General features: G+C 38.0%; 1 protein-coding gene across 1 annotated transcript; it reads right to left on the bottom strand.

The window, feature by feature from the left end:
- Positions 1 to 15,927: 15,927 nt before the first annotated feature.
- LOC138878475 (nicotine N-demethylase CYP82E3-like) lies at positions 15,928 to 18,112 on the bottom strand. Its single transcript, XM_070158160.1, has 2 exons — positions 17,159 to 18,112; positions 15,928 to 16,710 (listed from the first exon to the last, which is right to left on the bottom strand). The coding sequence occupies exons 1-2, from the start codon at positions 18,089 to 18,091 to the stop codon at positions 16,084 to 16,086; spliced, it is 1,560 nt and encodes a 519-aa protein (XP_070014261.1). The 5' UTR covers positions 18,092 to 18,112; the 3' UTR covers positions 15,928 to 16,083.
- Between the last annotated feature and the right edge of the window lie 4,538 nt (positions 18,113 to 22,650).

Here is a 22,650-nt window from a genome sequence, read left to right as displayed (position 1 = left end):
GTAAAGGTATATGAAATTTATGATTTTTTAATATGTAGGCAACATCTTCCTTTATAGTGATATTTTACAAATATTATATATATTGCCTTTTGCTTTTGTTGCAAGTGGTATCGCCTATTTCTTTGCCAATGTTGACCACCTGGACATCTCTTCAAAATTCTTGGATAGCAGCCCAACTGTAATTGTGCAATTTTGACTGTATAGTATACCTGGCAAATCTGTCACGCCACCTTCACTAGCCAATATTGAGGTGTTGGTTGTTTACTTCTGATAGAAATTAAATTCTTGGTATGCTTTCTTGTGCTGAATGGTAGTATATGCAAAATCCATTATTAATCTTCTATGACGGAACTTAATTTGATCTAGACAAAGTAAACGAAAACCAAAGTAGAAAGAAACTAAGTAGATAAATAACACCTCGATCCATGCATGTTAAAAATTATTATTAAGATTGAAACTATCAAATACACTTTCTTTTACATTATAATAAGGGGATCTAACATAAGCCGCACTTCTAGTTCTTCCACTTTATAGGCTTAAACCAATGAATCATAAGAAAAACTAGAAGCATTTGACACACGTACATGTCTAACAATTCAAATATGAAGCCATTTTGAAGTAGTGAGGTGAGCAAAACCTTAAGTGTTTTAAATCAATACCAAAATAAAAATAGAGAAGAATAATGCACGACGACAAAAATAACTTAACGTCAAGCAAGAAATAAAAGATATATATGACGATTTAGGAACAGTTCATTCAATTCTAAGGATGAGATTGTCAAAGTCTTGTTTATGGCCTTCTCATCATCTTTCCTGTTGACAAGTTCACAACACCAAATGATGCTAGTTCTAGTCTTTCAACCAACGGCTAAATATGGTTGTCCTTGAGAGTGCATTTTGATGCGTAGCATCTGCATTCTTGCCACATAAGAACATGGTTCCGTTAGGTCCGGATGGTGATTTTGGACTCCGGCGTATGCCCGGATTTGCATTTGGATATTTCTAGAAGGTATCAACGCTAATTGGTAAAAGTTGAAGGTTGAGTTCATTCCGAGTTGATTTGATATGTTTCAGTGTGAGTTTTGGAAGTTGAAGTTCAAAGTTCATTTATATTTGATTTGAGGTGTGATTCGTTGTTTAGATGTTGTTATGCGTTATTCCTCAATTAGGTTTGCGTTATGTTATGGGACTTGTTGGTATATTTCAACTTACAACTATCTACTACCTTTTGCTGGGGACGCTGTATTTCATGCCTGCGGGTTCTGATAGACAACTAGATAGACCTTCATTGTAGACAAAGTCAAACATTAGCTTGGTTCGTAAGCTCCATTTTCTCGGAGTTACCAGGTCTATACCTTGGAGTTCATTTTATATAGACAAGTTTGATGGGTAGGTCGAGGCCCTGTCCTGACCATGACACAGTTCAATTATCCCTAGAGGTTTGTAGACGAGTCCTATATATTTTTTATATTAGTATTGTGACTTTACAAGAAACATAAGAACATGGTAATAAAGGCAAAGAAAAATGAGTCTTCGGATATCTCAGGGTAGTACAAATATTTAGGAATTATTGTCATATGCTTAATAAAGGAAAATAGTTATTGTCGTGGGTAAATAGTTACAACACTAACAACACCAACAATCCATTAAAATCCCACAAGTAGGGTGTCACGACCCCAACCACCCCGATCGTAATGGTACCTATCACAGTACTAGACCAGCTGATTCAACACTAAAAATATAAGGTCTTTTGTAAATTCATTTTCTAATCAAATATGATCACAAATCTTTCCTTTTAATATGTCAAAATAAGGGGAAAACAAATGCGCAAATACATCAAACACTACCTGATCCTGGTGTCACTAGTCATGAGCCACTAAAATACAGTCCAATATTGTCTACTCAATACAAGATAAGACTAAAATATATAATACTAAGGATAGGAAGGAGCAAGGCAGACCTGCGTACGCCGTGCAACTACCTTGCTATCTCTGGAAAAATACTCAGAAGCTGTTGGATGCTCTCACTCGGGTGCTCTGGAACCTGGATCTGCACACAAGGTGCAGGGAGTAACGTGAGTATGCCAACTCAGTAAGTAATAAAAGTAAATAAAGGTTGAGTGCAATGACGAGAATTTAAATCTTATACATAATCTAACACTGAATCTCAATAGAAATAACATAGTCAAATCCGTAGTTTAATTTTATAACATCTCATAAAAACTCTAGTTACAATGAAGGTTATTTAAAACATTTGTTCAACTTTTTTCAATAGAGGCTCAGTATAAAAGAAGAGTGAAAACAATTTTTTCATAGACAAGCCCCTCGGGCAAAGCATCACTCATATATATATAGCCCCTCGGTCAAGCCTCTCAATCACTCGTGACTCAATTCTCATCAATCAACACTCCCGCTCAACAAATATCTCATAATAATAACTGTTGCGGCGTGCAGCCCGATCCGTAAATATATATAGTCGACTGCACTCACTAGAGGTGTGCAGGCTCCTACAGCCCAAGCACTATATCGTTGCGGCGTGCAGCCCGATATATATATATATATATTGCTACGTCGTGCAGCCCGATCCATAAATATAAACCCTCACCATTAGGCCCTCGACCTCTCTCAGTCATCAACCTCGCAGCCACTCGGCATCTTAGTGAAAATCAGGGAACTCAACCCAAACAACTTTAATATATTTAAAATAGAGTAATGAAACTGAATCAAAATAAACAGGTAAAAATCATGAATGAGGATATGCTTTCGAATCTAAACAGTGTGAGGAAAGTAGTAAAATACCCATGAGGGTCCAATCAGGGCACAAGGCCCCAAATATGGCATTTAGCCCAAGTTAACAAGATTATTTCTAAACACATAAATTTTATATAGAGTTTATCAAAATATGCAACTCTTCAGTTTCCACGGGATGGACCAAGTCACAATCCTTACCAGTGCACGCCTACACGCCTGTCACCTAGCATCTAAGTCACCTCATTATCAAAACAGTACGGAATTTTGGGGTTTCATACCCTCAGGTCTAGATTTACAATCGTTACTTACCTCAAACCGGACAAAAATCTACTCCGCAATGACCTTGCTTCTCGACTGGGCCTCAAATCGTCCCGAATCTATCCAAAATCGGAATCATAATATCAATACATGCCAAAGGAACAAAGCCCATGCGTAAACTATCAAATTAACTCAAAAATCCCGAAATTGGTTGGGCCTATGTCTCGGAATTTGATAAAAATCAAATCACTAGGATCCTTATCCTCCCACGAGTCTATACATACCAAGATCATCAAAATCAGATCTCAAATGGCCCCTCAAATCCCCAATTTAAACTCTCCAATTTCAAGCCCTTATCTCCCAATTTCTTCTCTAATTTTCCCACTAATTTCATGATTAAAAAATGAAATAATCACCATAAACAAAAGATACAAAGTCCAAGTAACGTACCTCACTAAAAACACTTAAATTCTCCATTGAAATTGAGGTCCCCAAGCTCCAACTCGTCCAAAAATGGTGAATAAATGACTGAAATTTGCGAAGTGATGCTTATATAGTTTCTTCCCAGGGATTTCCTTACCTGCGGTCTCCAAGTTGCTTCTACGATGCCGCACCTGCGGAAAAACCATCACAGGTGCGGTTTTCACTTTACCCTGAGAATTCCACTTCTGCGGTCCATACACGCATCTACGGTCCCGCAGGTGTGGTATTTAGTGAGCATCTACGACCTTGCCTGAGTTCCAAACCTTCCGCATCTGCGGCCTTTCTCTCGCACCTGCGGTCCCCAATCCGCATGTGCGGATATGGTAGAAGCATCAACTTCAGCTGCTCCAATTCAAGTCCAATCTTTCCAACAACCTTCCGGATTCATCCCTAGGCCTTCGGTCTTTTATTATACTGCGATATTTTGTTCTACCTTATTTTATATTTTTATACCAGTAGGGCCCTGACTTGACTTCATCACTACTCGATCGAGATTAGGCTTGGCACTTACTGGATACCGTTGTTGTGTACTTATGCTATTCTTCTGCAAATGTTTTTATGTGCAGATCCAGGTACCTCCTACTAGTGTCGCTTTTAGTTGCCCAGTTGCTACTGTTTCGTAGACTTCAAGGTATATCTGTGAGCGTCCGCAGACCTTGGAGTCCCCTTATATCCCATTATGTTGATTCTTTCCTTACTTCTTTAGACACTGATGTATAGAACAATTAGAAGTTCTTAGAAGCTTGTGACTTACGGTGTTCCGGGTCTTTGAAAAATTTTCATGTATAGTTCGAGAGTTGGTTATTGTATATGTCGAGCGACATCTCTATCAGTTATTTAAATATCTATTGTTGTTGGTTTTTAAAGTTTTGCTTTCAAATTTTGGTTTTTCCGAAAATGTTAGGCTTATCTAGTCGTAAAGACTAGGTGTCATCACGACATCTCACGGAGGGAGGTTTGGGTCGTGAAATAGGTCAAGATTATCAACCTTTTTGTACACAAGCATGAATTCTTTGGAACGTTGTAGATATCTCATCGCTTTGTTTGCAGCAACCCAATGTTCCCACCGAGGATTAGAAGAAAATCTTCCCCACATATTAACAACAAATGATATATCAGTCCTTGTACAAACCTGTATGTACATCAAATAGCCAAAAACACTTGCATATGGCACATCTCTCATAGTTTTCATTTCAACATTAATGATTGCTAAGTTTGTCTCCTTTTTACCACAGGTGCAACACCAGATTTGCAATTTTGCATATTAATTGTTTTAAGAAAACTCTCATTATAGGCACGTTGTGATAAACCCAAAACACCACGAGACCTATCTTTTTAATTTTTATCCTAAGAACAAAAGAGGCGTCACCAAGATCTTTTGTATCAAAAGACCTATATAAAAATTGTTTGATCTCATTATCAAGCCCAAATCATTTATGGCCAGTAGAATGTCATCAACATAGAGAACCATAATAATAAAACTGCCATTAACTATTTTGAGATAAGCACATTCATCAAGATTATTTTCCACAATTCCAAATTTCGTAATAATTTCGTGGAATTTCAAGTACCACTGCCCGGAGGCTTGTTTAAGCCCATATATAAATTTGTTAAGCTTGCATATTAGATTTTCTTCACCAACATCTTTATTTGAACCATTTAAACTTCTTCAAGAAGACTCCCATTCAGGAAAACGGTTTTAGCATCCATCTAGTGCAACTCTAAATCAAAATGAGCCACAAGAGCCATCACAACTCTAAATTCATCCTTAGATGAAACAAGAGAAAATGTATTTTTATAATCAATACCTTCTTTCTGAGTGTAATCCTTAGCAACCAACCTTGATTTATAACGGTCTATATTTCCCTTAGAGTCTCTTTTAGTTTTAAACACTCATTTGCAACCAGTAGGTCTAAAACCTACATGCAATTCAACTAACTCCCACACTCTATTGTGTTCCATGTAGAGCATTTAATGTTTCATTGCATCACGCTATGTATCAACATATGGAGATAAAATAGCTTGAGCATATGATAAAGGATCAATCAACTCTCCAGTATCACTAAGATTTTCAGTCACATATACGATAAATCATCAGAGATGGTAGATCTTCTTTCTCTTTGTGACCTACGGAGTGGTTCATTGAGTTCATTTTGCTCAGGGACCATAGGATCTGCGTCATTGTTCTCTTGATTCTCCCCTATATGAATAGGTTGGTTACCATCTTTTCATGTACAACAGGTATAGGGACAATGACTTCCTTGTCTTTCAACACAATTTCCATCCCACATGAACAATCACAATCACAAACATCATGCTCAAGAAATTTTGCATTAAAAGACTCAACGATTCTAGTGCCACGCCCATGACAGAAAACCTAAAAGATTAAGAGTGATCAAGATAGCCTATAAAGAAACAATTGGTAGTTTTAGGATTAATTTTTTTTCTTTGGGTGAATAAATATGAACTTCAGATGGACATCCCAAAATGTAAAAATGATTCAATCTAGGTTTTCTGGTTGTCCATAGTTCAAAGGGAGTTTTTCAAGATAGATTTTGGAGGAACTCTATTCAGGATATAGCTAGCTATTTTTCAAGGGGAGACTTGTCACGACCCCAAATACCCCAGTCCTGATGGCGCTACACAATACTAGGCAAGCCAACCCAACAAGTAACCACAGTGATTTCTTTTTATAAAACCATTTTTCTAAAACTGATTAAGTCTCGAATTTTCATAAGAAATATATAAATCACTGAAATGTGCGAAAAATAGGACAAAATATACCAACATATCCCAACAATACGGTGTCACAAGTCAAGAGCTTCTAAATACAACCCAATATTCTTTCAAACAAATAGAGTGGGGAAAAATAGTAAAAATGCACCTAAGGGTTTCAACAGGTCGGCACAAGGCCCCAAAATTGACCAAGCCCAGCCCCGGTCCCACATCTCGGAATCCTATAAAATTTACATCAATACAGTCCTTATCCTCCCACGAGTTCATACATACAAAGAATACTAAAATCCGACCACAAATGGCCTCTCAAATCCCTAAATTAAGGTTTCAAGATTCCAAGCCTAACTCCCCAATTTTAGGCTTCAAATCCTCTATATTTCATGTTTAATTAGGTAGAAATCACAATAGGATCGAGTATTAAGTCCAAAATTCTTACCTCCAAGAAGTTCTCTTTACTCCCTCTTTAATATCCCTCAAGAAACTCCAAAACCGAGTAAACAATGGTGAACTTAGGCCAAAAATCGCAAAAATGGCTTTTTAAACATTATGCCCAGCTATTAAATTTACTTAATCGCGATCTCGGGAATACCATTGCGATCGCGAAGCACAAAATCCGCTGGCCTATAATTTACCCTACGCGATCGCTAATATACCCACACGATCGCGATACATAGCAGCTAACACCAACGCGATTGCAGCTCCAGCTATGCGAATGCGAATAACAACCTGGATGGGCCCGTACAAATCCTCTACGTGATCGCGAGTCTCTTTACGAGATCGCGATGAAAGAATACCTGTAATAGATCTGAAGCAAAATCTGCAACTTCTCAACTATGCATTTTTATTCGTTTAACCACCCGAAACTCATCCGACACCTTCGGGACCTCAACCAAACATGCCAACATATCCCATAAACTCATTCAAACTTTTTCCAACCTTCAGAACGCTCAAAACAACATCAAAACACCAAAATCACATAGGATTCAAGCCTAAGAATTCCAAAAACTTCCAAATTCCGCTTTAGATAAAAAAGTTTATCAAACCTCATCCGAATGACCTGAAATTTTACACACACGTCACAAATGACACAACAGACCTACTCCAACTTTTGGAATTCCATTCCGACCCCTATATCAAAATCTCACCTATCAACCGAAAAATGCCAAAATTCCAATTTCGCCAATTCAAGCCTAAATCTACACTAGACCTCCAAAACACATTCCGATCATGCTCATAAGTCCCAAATCACCTCCTGAAGCTATCTGAACCATCGAAATTCACATCCGAGGCCTTTTTCACATAAGTCAACATCCTGTTGACTTTTCCAACTTAAGCCTACTCAAAAGAGACTAAGTGTCTCAAACCTTGCCAAAACCTCTTCGAACCCGAACCAAGCAACCCAATAACACAAAATATAGCTGAACAAGGCAATAAGAATCATAAATGGGGAAAACGGGGCGGTAACTCATAAAATGATCGGTCGGGTCGTTACATCCCCCCCCCCTTTTAAACAAATGTTTATCCTCGAACGAGTCAAGAAACATACTTGAGACCTCAAATAGGTGAGGATATGTGCTCTGTATCTCCCGCTTGGTCTCCTAGGTAGCCTCCTCCACGGGCCGACCGCTCCACTGCACTTTCACTGAAGCTATATCCTTTGACCTTAACTTTCGAACCTGATGGTCCAAGAAGCCACTGGCTCCACATCGTATGTCAAATCATCATCCAACTAAACCATTCTAAAATCCAAAATATGAGACAGATCGCCAATATACTTCCGAAGCATAGAAACATGAAATACAGGATGCACACTCGATAAGTTGGGTGGTAAATCAAGCTCAAAAGACACCTCCCCAATCCTACGAAGTACCTCAAATGGACCAATGAACCGAGGACTCAATTTACCCTTCTTCCCAAATCTAAAAACACCCTTCATGGGTGGAACCTTCAATAGAACCTTCTCACCGACCATGTAAGACACATACCGAACCTTCCTGTCAGCATAACTCTTTTGTCTCGACCATGCTGTACGAAGCCTCTCCTGAATCACCTTCACCTTGTCTAAAGCATCCTGAACCAAGTCTGTACCCAATAGCCTAGCCTTACTGGGCTCAAACCAACTGATCGTAGATCTACACCATCTCCCATACAAAGCCTCATATGGAGCCATATGAATACTCGACTGATAGTTGTTGTTATAAGCAAACTTTGTGTGCGGTAGAAACTGATCCCATTACCATCAAAAATCAATGACACACGCACGCAACATGTCCTCTAATATCTGAATAGTGCGCTCGAACTGCCCGTCCGTCTAAGGTTGAAAAGCTATGCTCAACTCAACCTGAGTACCCAACTCGCGAATATAGACCTGAGCCAACTGCTCTGAAGAATAAGTAGTCATTACTAAAATGATGGCTTGGTAAACATATCCATTATCACCCATACTACATCGAACTTCTTCTGAGTCTCTAGGAGCCCAACAACAAAATCCATAGTAACCCGCTCCCATTTCAACTTTGAAATCTATAGCCTCTGAAGAAATCCACATGGCCGCTGATGCTCATAGTTCACCTGCTAACAATTTAGGCACCGAGCTACATACTCCTCTATGTCTCTCTTCATCCGCCTCCGCCAATAGTGCTACCTCAAGTCCAGATACATCGTAGCAGCACCCGAATGAATGGAGTACCATGAACTGTAGGCATCCTGAAGAATCAATTCGTGCAAACCATCTACATTGGGCACACATAGCCGACCCTGCATCCGTAACACACTGTCATCACCAATAGAGACCTTTTTGACATCGTCGTGCTAAACTGTGTCCTTGAGGACAAGCAAACGGGGTAAGTCATACTGACGCTCTCTACTACGATCATAAAGAGAATAGCGAGAAACCACACAAGACAAAACTTGACTCAGCTCAAAACATCCAATCTAACAAACCGGTTTACCAAAGCCTAAACATCCAATGCTAATGGCTTTTCCGATGGCGGTAGATATGCTAAACTATCCAAGCTTTATGCCTTATGACTCAAGGCATCGGCTACCACATTGGCCTTCCCAAAATGATATAGAATGGTGATATCATAGTCCTTAAGCAACTCTAACCATCTCCACTGATGAAAGTTAAGATCCTTCTATTTGAACAAATGTTGCACACTCCGGTGGTCGGTATAAACCTCACAAGGAACACCATACAAATAGTGCTGCCAAATCTTTAAGGTCGTGGACAGGATATTGCTTCTCATGCACCATCAGTTATCTAGACACGTAGGCAATCACCCTATCATCTTGCATCAACACCGCACCAAGGCCAACAAGCGACACATCACAATAAATAGAGAAACACCCCGAACTCGTAGGCAAAACCAACACTAATCAGCTGTGAATTAATGGTTTGTGATTCCATATATGAGGTGTGAGATGTGATTTCGGTGTGCTGATGATGGTCCAGTCTGGAGGACATGAGGTTGGGTTTTGACTGTAGCTTGAGCACAGGGATTTTAGTTATGTGAGCAAGGTCTTTTGGACTTATATGTCCTGTAGTGTCCCTATAAGTGGAATTTGTGGCTCTATGAGTGGCTGGATGGCCATATGATGAGTATGATATGACTGCAAGATGTGTTCAGATGGTTTGAATGTGACGGGAAGAGTTTGCTTGGGTTGTGAAAAGGAATATTGGGTGTTTGACTTTGTTTTGAATGTGACGTATTGTCTTGAGTTATTAGTGTATTGAAGGATCTATCATGTTGTTTAAATGTGGAACGAATTAGATTCTCTTGAATTGTTGATGAGTTCCGACTTAGGAAGATTAAGTGACTATGCAGTAGTTGTGGCGGTGAAAGGGTATAGAGAGATGTTAGTTTGAGGCTAAGTAGGTGGGTTATAACCTGCGGGGTAATCTACGGATGTCTGATCCGTATGATGTTGTGTGAAGTCTTTCTTTTCTACCAGTGGGTTATATTTGTGTAATTTGAGTTTGGATCGGTTGTAATAGTTGACGTGACTGTCACGAGGATGAATGCGAGATTTGCAGATGATTTAAAGTATTAGATGGTTTGTGTTACATGAGTTTATGAAGGATTGAGTTGAATTTCGGTGCAGGATCATGTCAGTAATTGTGTATAGGTATTATTAGTTATCTAAGATTTGCATTGGATAGTGTTGATATTCGCAGTATTTCTATATCATTATGGATTCTACATTTCAATATCAGGAAGGTAAAGGAAACAACTTTAGATTCACAGAAGGTCTCTTCAAAGTAAGTGTCTCGGTTGTGGTACTTTTAGGGTGCTTAAGAGGGAATACAATTGCTTATGGGCCTTAGGGCAGTGTGGTTTTTTGCTAGGATCCCTTGTGGTGAGCTTTGGGTAAGGATCGTGGTATTCTAGCAAGGATAAGTGTCAACTTGAGGTTAATTCGGAAGAACTCGGATAAATATAACAGCTTGATAGTAGGTTGGATCAACACGATAATAGATACGATCGGTTCTTTGGATACTTATGATGTGGTGAGTTTTTACAGGTATTTTGTTGCAATGCTCTTAGGTTTTGGCAACTTGCGTGGCTTGATTGAGTTAGAGGGATTCGCTTCTGATAGCTTCTGTTATGTGCAAATGGATTTCAAAGTGTTCTCGATGATTTCTACCACGGTTCGAGATGGGTATTTCCTACTGGCATGAGGAACGTGTTTCGTATTGGGATTTTCTCCTGGCTGAGTTCAAATGTAAGGTTTCCGATTAACCGAGTATGTATTCTACTTGTGACTCAGAGTTGATTATGAAATTATCGTACTTTTCATATGATGGCATGATAGATATGATGTGTTGTGTGGGATTGAAATTTGCATGTGCAAAGTCACATTTCAGAGAGACAGAGCTTGGACCTCAACAACATAATCTTTGTCTTTGAGGTAATGATTTTCCTCATTGCAAGCTTTCTATAGAATTACAACCTGTGTTAGTTTTATACCATATAATGCTCCTCGTTTCCAACTTTATTTTTTCAGCATTGATCATATCTCAACTCTTAGATGTGTTGGGGTTCAGAGAAACAGAGAATGAGACCTTTGACGCTATGATTTCCCTCATGTCAATCTTTGCATAGAACTGTAACCTCTTTCTAAAGCATATCATACAATGCTCCGAGAACATAAATTTCATCTTGTCACTTTATTTTTTTAACACTACTCAGATCTCACCACTTTATTTCTTCAATAACACATTCCTACGTGGTAAAAGCACAAAGTCTACTTAAACTCTTTTAAATATTAAAATCTCTCTATGAACAATGGTTTTAGCTTGCTTGAAGAAGGAAGAGCTGAACCTACTAACAACATCTATGAAAGTGGTCAACGTAGTTGGGGGTGAAGGCTTTTGTACTATACCTCATTTGGTTCCACAATAAAAGTCATAACTTGGAATGTGAGAGGTATGAATAAAGTATACAATCAAAAGGAGTTAAAAGAGCTTTTAAATAAAATTAAGGTTGGCATGATAGCTGTGATTGAACATAGGGTCAAGGAGCAGCATGCTAGCCATATAAATCCATTCAATTACTAGACTAACCATACTAGTTTCACTCAAATCTGACTCCAAATCGACAATCAAATCTCAAAAATTCATTTTATGAAATTTTCAAAAAAATTTCACCTCAAATTACTAATCAAATGATGAAATCAATGACATATTCATGTATGTTAACCAAATCTAAGTTAGAATCACTTACCCCGATGAATTTCTTGAAAACCTTTCGAAAAATTGACAAGATCCGAGCTCTCTAGGTCACAATATGAAATAAAACCCTAAATCTCGTATTTATAGTGCATCTCTCGGATTCCCATTTCCGCTGACAGACAAAAATCACCGCCCCAGTGCTCACCCCTCCGCGGTCACGAAAACGTAGCGGTCTGCGCGTCTGGGGGCTGCACAGACAAGACTTAGTATTTTGGACATAACTTTCTTTATAGATGTCCAAATGATAATTTCCTTACCTTTCTGAAAGCTAAACACGAAGGACTACAACTTTCATTTTTGAATCATATCAAACTTACTTGTAGATCAAAAGCTATAAGCTTCCGAAGTCGAACTAGCGAATTTGCACATCTTCCCTGAGCGCCACTGCGACCCAAATTCCGCCCTCAACGAAATTATTCCACCCTCTGCAAAAATTCCTTCGCCCTCAGCGAAAATTAAGCATCAGAACCATGCCTTAGTTCTGGTAATGCCCGGACTCACTCAAAACTCACTTGAAACACATCCGTGGCCTTCGGAACCTCAACCAAATGCACCATCAAGTCATAAAATATCATACCAACTCAATCGAGCTCTCGAATCACCTCAAAAAATAACAAAAACATGGATCGCATACCAATTCAAGCTTAATGGACTTGAAACCTCAAACTTTCACAACCGATGCCGAAACCTATCAAACCTCATCTGAATGACATCAAATTTTGTACACACGTCACAAATGACACTACGAACCTACTCCAACTCTCTAAATTCCATTCCGACTCAAATATCAATTTTCCACTGCCGTCCGGGGATCATCAAATTTTCAATTTGGCCAATTCAAGCCTAATCCTACCACGGACCTCCAAATCACATTTTGAACATTCTTACAGGTCCAAATCACCCAATAGAGCTAACCAACTCATAAAAATTCAAATCCGAAATTGAATACTAAAAGGTCAAAACTTTCAAATTTAAAGCTTCAAGCTGAGAATCTTTCTCCCAAATCAAATTCCGGATAACCTGGAAACAAAAAACGACGATTCACATAAGTCATAATACATCATACGGGGCTAGTCATGCCCGATAACTGGCGAGCGAAGTGCAAATACTCAATACGACCGATCGGGTCGTTATAGGGCAAAACTAAAGAATGTGAAGCAGGTCCTGAAAAAACTTAACAGAAAGGAGTTCAATGGGGTTGAAGTTAGAATCAACACTATTAGAGAAAAATTGGAAGATATATAGGTACAAATGAGAAATACCAATCATATTCCTGTGTTATTCGAGTAGGAAAGGGGACTGAAGCTGCAACTAGAAAAGTGGATACTTATAGAAGAGGGCATAGCAAAACAGAAGTCAAGGATTAATTAGTTAAATGTTGGTGATTCAAAAACTATATTTTTCTATGCAAGTATGAAGCACAGGCAGACTCAAAATCAAATTAGAAATCTGATCAATATAGCAGGGGCCATGCTATCTTCGGAAAGTGCTATAGAAAATGAGATCACATGCTTTTATCAAAACCTTTTGGGAACTGCTGCTTCTAATCACCCTGGTAGTGATCCTAGAGTGCTGAGATACGGACATAAACTTAACAGAAATCAACAACTAGGACTAATTGCTCCAGCTAGCAGAGATGAAGTCCATAATGCTCTAAAGGACATTGACGATGCCAAAGCGCCTGGAGCAGATGGTTTCAATGCACTCTTTTTTAAGAGGGCATGGCCAGTAGTAGGAGATAATATTACAAATGCAAACTTGAAATTTTTATATTCAGCAACTATGTGTATGGCAATCAAATGTACTTCAGTTACCTTGATCCATGATAAGTAGGAATTTTGACTACTTATTTGCACTCATTTACTTTCGTTTTAGCTCAAAATTGCTTAAAGGTATTTCCGAAAACTAATGAAATGTGCTTGCTTACAGGAGTGTTAAAATACGATATAAAGAGATAAAAATCAACTCAAGAAGGAGTAATTTTGGATAAGGACAAAGACAAGGCAAAAAGGGCACAGTGCGGACCGCACAATATTGAGTGCGGCCGCAGATCATGAAGAAGACCTCATACAAGAAATGATATGCAAAATGCGGACCGTACAATTCTGGTGCGGCCGCAGAAGGCAAAGATCAGAGAGATGGGATTTTAAGTTCAAGAAGAAATACGAACCACACCATTTTTGTGTGGCCGCACTCATTTTTATGCGGTCCGCATAAGTCTCACATAGCTAAAGCCCAAGATCAAGGAGTCCAGACCACACTATAATTATATGGTCGTAGAAGCAAGAGTGCAACCACATTTATAAATGTATGGTCCGCAGAAGTTGAAGGAGTATGACCGAAATCCATAATTGTGTGGCCGCAGAACTAGAACATGTCAAGCCAAGTCTCATTGTGCAGACTGCACACATAATTGTGCGGACCGCACACATAATTGTGCGACCGCACAACCTCCCTAGGAAAATATTTGTCAGATATTTTTAACTTAGTATAAATAGAACTTTTTATCAAATCCGACCTCAAATCGCCTTTTAAACCTCCAAAATTTAGCCTAAAAAGTTTCAAAATTTTTTCCCAAATTTCCAACTAAAATACTAATTAAATGATGAAAACAACAATAGATTCTCGTAATATAGTGAAAACCGAGTTAGAATTTCTTACCCCCGATGATTTTCTTGAAAACGCTCGAACAATTGCGACAAACCGAGCTCTCTAGATCCAAAATCATCATACGGAGATATTGGAACTATTAAAACTCCATCCCGGAGTCGTCTACATAAAAGTAAAACTACTATCAACTCTTTCAACTTAAAACTCCAACTTAGGGATTTAGTGTCCCATTTCACTCCGGAACTCACACAAAACCGAAACCAACTACTCGCGGGAAAACACATAACCATAATACAACATAACCGGAATTTTATTATATTATTGCTATCAATATTTCAGATGGACCCCTCTGAATTCAGAAAAATGAAAAAGAACTATCAAGGTAGAACCAAGAATAATAGAGATAACATAAAGAAGGATACACTATTTCTTCATTACGATCTATTAAGATAAGACTTTCACCGTCTCTGATAAACTCACAAAAATCAGAATAGTGCAGATTTAGAGGTTTTCCTAATAGCCTGTATACCGAACACTTTACGGGCATCACTAATCTTAGAAGCATATTTAGAAAGAGAAATGTCAAAAAAATCCAACAAGTAACACAAAAAGTAGCAGGTATTTACAAAAGTCCTATTAGTAATAACTTGGCGCATTAAACAATGATTGGATTAATGTTAGTTTACAATAGTCCCATTTTGTTTCTCATTCTACCAAGTAAAGCAAACTCATGGCATAATGAACTTATGCTCACCATAACGAAAATAGCATACTTTACGTAGAAAATCAATCCTTTACATATGTACAACTTGAGAATAAAAAAAATTAACACTTTACAAGCTATACGTAAGTATTCCACAAATTTTCTCTTAATTTAGTGATATTTTTATATTTTTATTTATTTTAATTAGTTGGATCCTCGCACCCGTATCCGTACTAGGATCCTTATTCCCGAATCTTAGAATTTACATCTCAATGGATCCGACCTCTGGATACGCACCCCTGTCAGATACCCACACCCAAGACCGAGCAACTTAGGTTTTGATTTCCATCAGAATCCTTGGATGTAAAGGATATATTTTTTAGATTTTATCTCTATACACGGACATTACATTGTAGTGAAACTTTTACATCGGCAACAATGTAATTCAACCTGTTATAGCGGGTTATTTACCATTTACTCTAGGTTAGTCTTGTGTCGTTCTTTTGTTCTAGTGGTTTCTTATTGCCTAATTTGTGCATATAAGTTAAACTTCTAGGGAAAAGAATTGAAATTAAACTTGAACAAGAACATGAAGAGGCTAGGCCATAGAGGTCTGAGCTCATTCTTAAGCTTCTGCCCGAGAAGTGCTTATCGGAGACAAAAACTTCTTATTATTTATGGTTTACAATAACTTATTAGTAAAATAGATGAATAACAATCTGTGAAACAATCTTAACAAAAATAAAACATCTTTTTTTTTTTTTTAAACATTGAGGGACAAATCAGAACGAATCGCGACAACAAAACATATTAATATTGATAGAGCGTAGGAGGCAGGCGAGGTGTAATTAGCACTTCAACATCTGTCTTCTTAGGTAAAGTTAGACCCACACCTTGTTTCATATCCAAAGGCTCGTTTGTCGTAGTTGCAAAATTGAAACCTTGGATCATATGAGCAATTGAAAGGTGTTCCACTTGCAATGAGTAATTCATTGCGGGACAAGCTCGTCTCCCCGTACCAAACGGTATCAACTCATAGTGCTGCCCTCGATAGTCAATTGCAGCATGAGTTGTCAAGAATCTCTCTGGATCGAATTTATCAGGATCTGCCCATATTTGAGGATCTCGTTGCAGTTTCATAATATTTGTAAGTAGTGCAGTCCCCTTAGGAATATGGTATCCATTGACAACACAATCTTTTACAGATAGGTGTTGTACTGACAAAGGTGCAGGTGGATGTAATCGTAATACTTCTTTAACAATTGCTTGAAGATACACCAAATTCTTGATATCACTCTCTTCTACCCATCTATCTCTACCAACAATGGTGTCCATCTCTTCTTGTGCTTTCTTCATGACATTCTTATTGTTTATCATTAACGCCATTACCCACTTTATATGAAGTGCAAATGTGTCTGTTGCATCCAAGACCAAAGTCTATACATATGGACAAAGAACAGTTAAAAAGATGACTTACAAAGAAGAAACTAAAGAGATGAAGATGCATGATTGTTCATATCCTAGTATGCATGAGTTGGTTAAGAAAAAAATGAAAATACTCCAGTCAAATTGAAGATATGTTATAAAGGTACAAAAGCCTCTTTTTTTCTTTAATTGAAATCCATTGCTACAATAGGTTAAAATATACCAAAAATATAAAAATTCATTACCTACGGTGATAGAGTTTATCAACTGAATCCATAAATTAAAGTTTGACTTCGAAATACTGAAAGTGTAGAAGAATCTATACACCACTAAGCCACTTAAAAAATCAGTCTATAAAAATTAAAGTGATATTATATATATACGAATATAGTAACCTAAAATATAAGATAAATTGCCTCCGACAACATGTTAAAATGCAAGCAGAGATTAATTTACTTACGAATACGGTTGCTTTGATGGTGGTGTCATGAGAGTAACCATCGCCAAGATGTTCGTTGCTCCTCTTAGAAAGCACCACATCAATAAAATCTTGTTCATTTTCACCTCCAACATCCTTTGTTTCTCTCTTCTTAATGTGCTCATCTAACCAACCTTGGATAATATTATCAATGTCTTTGAAAGTTTGTTTCATAGCCTTAATATTCCCTGTAAGATCCAACCACTTGAAAAATGGAATGTGAAAAACATCATAGAGCTCAATCTCCATAGCTTGAACCATGAACTTCTGAAAAGCTGCTTTCAGTATTTCTCCATGTCCATTATTATAGGTCTTCCCAACAACCATTTTCAAAATGATGTCGAAAGTCAATTTATCTATCCAATCACTAAGGTTTATCTTCACCATTGGTGAATCACCATCATATAGTTCTTTAATATTTTTCTGAACTATAGAAAATCTAACATGTTTGAATTTTTCGAGCCGACTAACGGAGAGAAGTTCTTGATTGACTAGCTTTCGATTTTTTTTCCAGTAAGGGCCATATTTGGCAACAGCAAGCATGGCATTGTTATAGCAAAGGTATTCTCCGTAAAGTAAAGCTGGCCGATCGGCGAAATGGATATCATTGGTAGAGAAGCATTCTTTCATAGCTTCATAACTACTCACCGCCAAGAAACGACGAAACCCTAACCGGAATGTGAAGACGGGACCATATTTGTCAGCTAAGTCTCCGAGTTTTTGAGAAAAATGGCGGTCATCATCGCCATTGTTCTTGAAATAAAAGAGATGGCCGATTACTGGCCATCCACCTGGGATTTTTGGAGGCAGTGGGTTTAGGATTTTTGATTGTTTTTTTGTCCATAGGAAGTAGAGTAGAAATGCAAAGGTTACAAGTCCTACAATGGCTTCTATGGGAGAAATAAGATGATACATTATTTGAAAATTTCAAGAGTAGTAAAGGTATATGAAATTTATGATTTTTTAATATGTAGGCAACATCTTCCTTTATAGTGATATTTTACAAATATTATATATATTGCCTTTTGCTTTTGTTGCAAGTGGTATCGCCTATTTCTTTGCCAATGTTGACCACCTGGACATCTCTTCAAAATTCTTGGATAGCAGCCCAACTGTAATTGTGCAATTTTGACTGTATAGTATACCTGGCAAATCTGTCACGCCACCTTCACTAGCCAATATTGAGGTGTTGGTTGTTTACTTCTGATAGAAATTAAATTCTTGGTATGCTTTCTTGTGCTGAATGGTAGTATATGCAAAATCCATTATTAATCTTCTATGACGGAACTTAATTTGATCTAGACAAAGTAAACGAAAACCAAAGTAGAAAGAAACTAAGTAGATAAATAACACCTCGATCCATGCATGTTAAAAATTATTATTAAGATTGAAACTATCAAATACACTTTCTTTTACATTATAATAAGGGGATCTAACATAAGCCGCACTTCTAGTTCTTCCACTTTATAGGCTTAAACCAATGAATCATAAGAAAAACTAGAAGCATTTGACACACGTACATGTCTAACAATTCAAATATGAAGCCATTTTGAAGTAGTGAGGTGAGCAAAACCTTAAGTGTTTTAAATCAATACCAAAATAAAAATAGAGAAGAATAATGCACGACGACAAAAATAACTTAACGTCAAGCAAGAAATAAAAGATATATATGACGATTTAGGAACAGTTCATTCAATTCTAAGGATGAGATTGTCAAAGTCTTGTTTATGGCCTTCTCATCATCTTTCCTGTTGACAAGTTCACAACACCAAATGATGCTAGTTCTAGTCTTTCAACCAACGGCTAAATATGGTTGTCCTTGAGAGTGCATTTTGATGCGTAGCATCTGCATTCTTGCCACATAAGAACATGGTTCCGTTAGGTCCGGATGGTGATTTTGGACTCCGGCGTATGCCCGGATTTGCATTTGGATATTTCTAGAAGGTATCAACGCTAATTGGTAAAAGTTGAAGGTTGAGTTCATTCCGAGTTGATTTGATATGTTTCAGTGTGAGTTTTGGAAGTTGAAGTTCAAAGTTCATTTATATTTGATTTGAGGTGTGATTCGTTGTTTAGATGTTGTTATGCGTTATTCCTCAATTAGGTTTGCGTTATGTTATGGGACTTGTTGGTATATTTCAACTTACAACTATCTACTACCTTTTGCTGGGGACGCTGTATTTCATGCCTGCGGGTTCTGATAGACAACTAGATAGACCTTCATTGTAGACAAAGTCAAACATTAGCTTGGTTCGTAAGCTCCATTTTCTCGGAGTTACCAGGTCTATACCTTGGAGTTCATTTTATATAGACAAGTTTGATGGGTAGGTCGAGGCCCTGTCCTGACCATGACACAGTTCAATTATCCCTAGAGGTTTGTAGACGAGTCCTATATATTTTTTATATTAGTATTGTGACTTTACAAGAAACATAAGAACATGGTAATAAAGGCAAAGAAAAATGAGTCTTCGGATATCTCAGGGTAGTACAAATATTTAGGAATTATTGTCATATGCTTAATAAAGGAAAATAGTTATTGTCGTGGGTAAATAGTTACAACACTAACAACACCAACAATCCATTAAAATCCCACAAGTAGGGTGTCACGACCCCAACCACCCCGATCGTAATGGTACCTATCACAGTACTAGACCAGCTGATTCAACACTAAAAATATAAGGTCTTTTGTAAATTCATTTTCTAATCAAATATGATCACAAATCTTTCCTTTTAATATGTCAAAATAAGGGGAAAACAAATGCGCAAATACATCAAACACTACCTGATCCTGGTGTCACTAGTCATGAGCCACTAAAATACAGTCCAATATTGTCTACTCAATACAAGATAAGACTAAAATATATAATACTAAGGATAGGAAGGAGCAAGGCAGACCTGCGTACGCCGTGCAACTACCTTGCTATCTCTGGAAAAATACTCAGAAGCTGTTGGATGCTCTCACTCGGGTGCTCTGGAACCTGGATCTGCACACAAGGTGCAGGGAGTAACGTGAGTATGCCAACTCAGTAAGTAATAAAAGTAAATAAAGGTTGAGTGCAATGACGAGAATTTAAATCTTATACATAATCTAACACTGAATCTCAATAGAAATAACATAGTCAAATCCGTAGTTTAATTTTCTAACATCTCATAAAAACTCTAGTTACAATGAAGGTTATTTAAAACATTTGTTCAACTTTTTTCAATAGAGGCTCAGTATAAAAGAAGAGTGAAAACAATTTTTTCATAGACAAGCCCCTCGGGCAAAGCATCACTCATATATATATAGCCCCTCGGTCAAGCCTCTCAATCACTCGTGACTCAATTCTCATCAATCAACACTCCCGCTCAACAAATATCTCATAATAATAACTGTTGCGGCGTGCAGCCCGATCCGTAAATATATATAGTCGACTGCACTCACTAGAGGTGTGCAGGCTCCTACAGCCCAAGCACTATATCGTTGCGGCGTGCAGCCCGATATATATATATATATATATTGCTACGTCGTGCAGCCCGATCCATAAATATAAACCCTCACCATTAGGCCCTCGACCTCTCTCAGTCATCAACCTCGCAGCCACTCGGCATCTTAGTGAAAATCAGGGAACTCAACCCAAACAACTTTAATATATTTAAAATAGAGTAATGAAACTGAATCAAAATAAACAGGTAAAAATCATGAATGAGGATATGCTTTCGAATCTAAACAGTGTGAGGAAAGTAGTAAAATACCCATGAGGGTCCAATCAGGGCACAAGGCCCCAAATATGGCATTTAGCCCAAGTTAACAAGATTATTTCTAAACACATAAATTTTATATAGAGTTTATCAAAATATGCAACTCTTCAGTTTCCACGGGATGGACCAAGTCACAATCCTTACCAGTGCACGCCTACACGCCTGTCACCTAGCATCTAAGTCACCTCATTATCAAAACAGTACGGAATTTTGGGGTTTCATACCCTCAGGTCTAGATTTACAATCGTTACTTACCTCAAACCGGACAAAAATCTACTCCGCAATGACCTTGCTTCTCGACTGGGCCTCAAATCGTCCCGAATCTATCCAAAATCGGAATCATAATATCAATACATGCCAAAGGAACAAAGCCCATGCGTAAACTATCAAATTAACTCAAAAATCCCGAAATTGGTTGGGCCTATGTCTCGGAATTTGATAAAAATCAAATCACTAGGATCCTTATCCTCCCACGAGTCTATACATACCAAGATCATCAAAATCAGATCTCAAATGGCCCCTCAAATCCCCAATTTAAACTCTCCAATTTCAAGCCCTTATCTCCCAATTTCTTCTCTAATTTTCCCACTAATTTCATGATTAAAAAATGAAATAATCACCATAAACAAAAGATACAAAGTCCAAGTAACGTACCTCACTAAAAACACTTAAATTCTCCATTGAAATTGAGGTCCCCAAGCTCCAACTCGTCCAAAAATGGTGAATAAATGACTGAAATTTGCGAAGTGATGCTTATATAGTTTCTTCCCAGGGATTTCCTTACCTGCGGTCTCCAAGTTGCTTCTACGATGCCGCACCTGCGGAAAAACCATCACAGGTGCGGTTTTCACTTTACCCTGAGAATTCCACTTCTGCGGTCCATACACGCATCTACGGTCCCGCAGGTGTGGTATTTAGTGAGCATCTACGACCTTGCCTGAGTTCCAAACCTTCCGCATCTGCGGCCTTTCTCTCGCACCTGCGGTCCCCAATCCGCATGTGCGGATATGGTAGAAGCATCAACTTCAGCTGCTCCAATTCAAGTCCAATCTTTCCAACAACCTTCCGGATTCATCCCTAGGCCTTCGGTCTTTTATTATACTGCGATATTTTGTTCTACCTTATTTTATATTTTTATACCAGTAGGGCCCTGACTTGACCTCATCACTACTCGATCGAGATTAGGCTTGGAACTTACTGGATACCGTTGTTGTGTACTTATGCTATTCTTCTGCAAATGTTTTTATGTGCAGATCCAGGTACCTCCTACTAGTGTCGCTTTTAGTTGCCCAGTTGCTACTGTTTCGTAGACTTCAAGGTATATCTGTGAGCGTCCGCAGACCTTGGAGTCCCCTTATATCCCATTATGTTGATTCTTTCCTTACTTCTTTAGACACTGATGTATAGAACAATTAGAAGTTCTTAGAAGCTTGTGACTTACGGTGTTCCGGGTCTTTGAAAAATTTTCATGTATAGTTCGAGAGTTGGTTATTGTATATGTCGAGCGACATCTCTATCAGTTATTTAAATATCTATTGTTGTTGGTTTTTAAAGTTTTGCTTTCAAATTTTGGTTTTTCCGAAAATGTTAGGCTTATCTAGTCGTAAAGACTAGGTGTCATCACGACATCTCACGGAGGGAGGTTTGGGTCGTGAAATAGGTCAAGATTATCAACCTTTTTGTACACAAGCATGAATTCTTTGGAACGTTGTAGATATCTCATCGCTTTGTTT

Source organism: Nicotiana sylvestris, chromosome 1 (assembly GCF_000393655.2).
Source record: "Nicotiana sylvestris chromosome 1, ASM39365v2, whole genome shotgun sequence".
Lineage (NCBI taxonomy): Eukaryota > Viridiplantae > Streptophyta > Magnoliopsida > Solanales > Solanaceae > Nicotiana > Nicotiana sylvestris.
This window is presented reverse-complemented; position numbering and strand designations above follow the sequence as displayed.

What these genes read in the sequence shown, in the direction of transcription:
- LOC138878475 (XM_070158160.1), bottom strand. Translation starts at nt 18,091, where the DNA reads ATGTATCATCTTATTTCTCCCATAGAAGCCATTGTAGGACTTGTAACC. An exon ending in CCATCAAAGCAACCGTATTC is followed by an intron (nt 16,711 to 17,158) that starts GTAAGTAAATTA and finishes CCATATGTATAG; the next exon opens with ACTTTGGTCTTGGATGCAAC.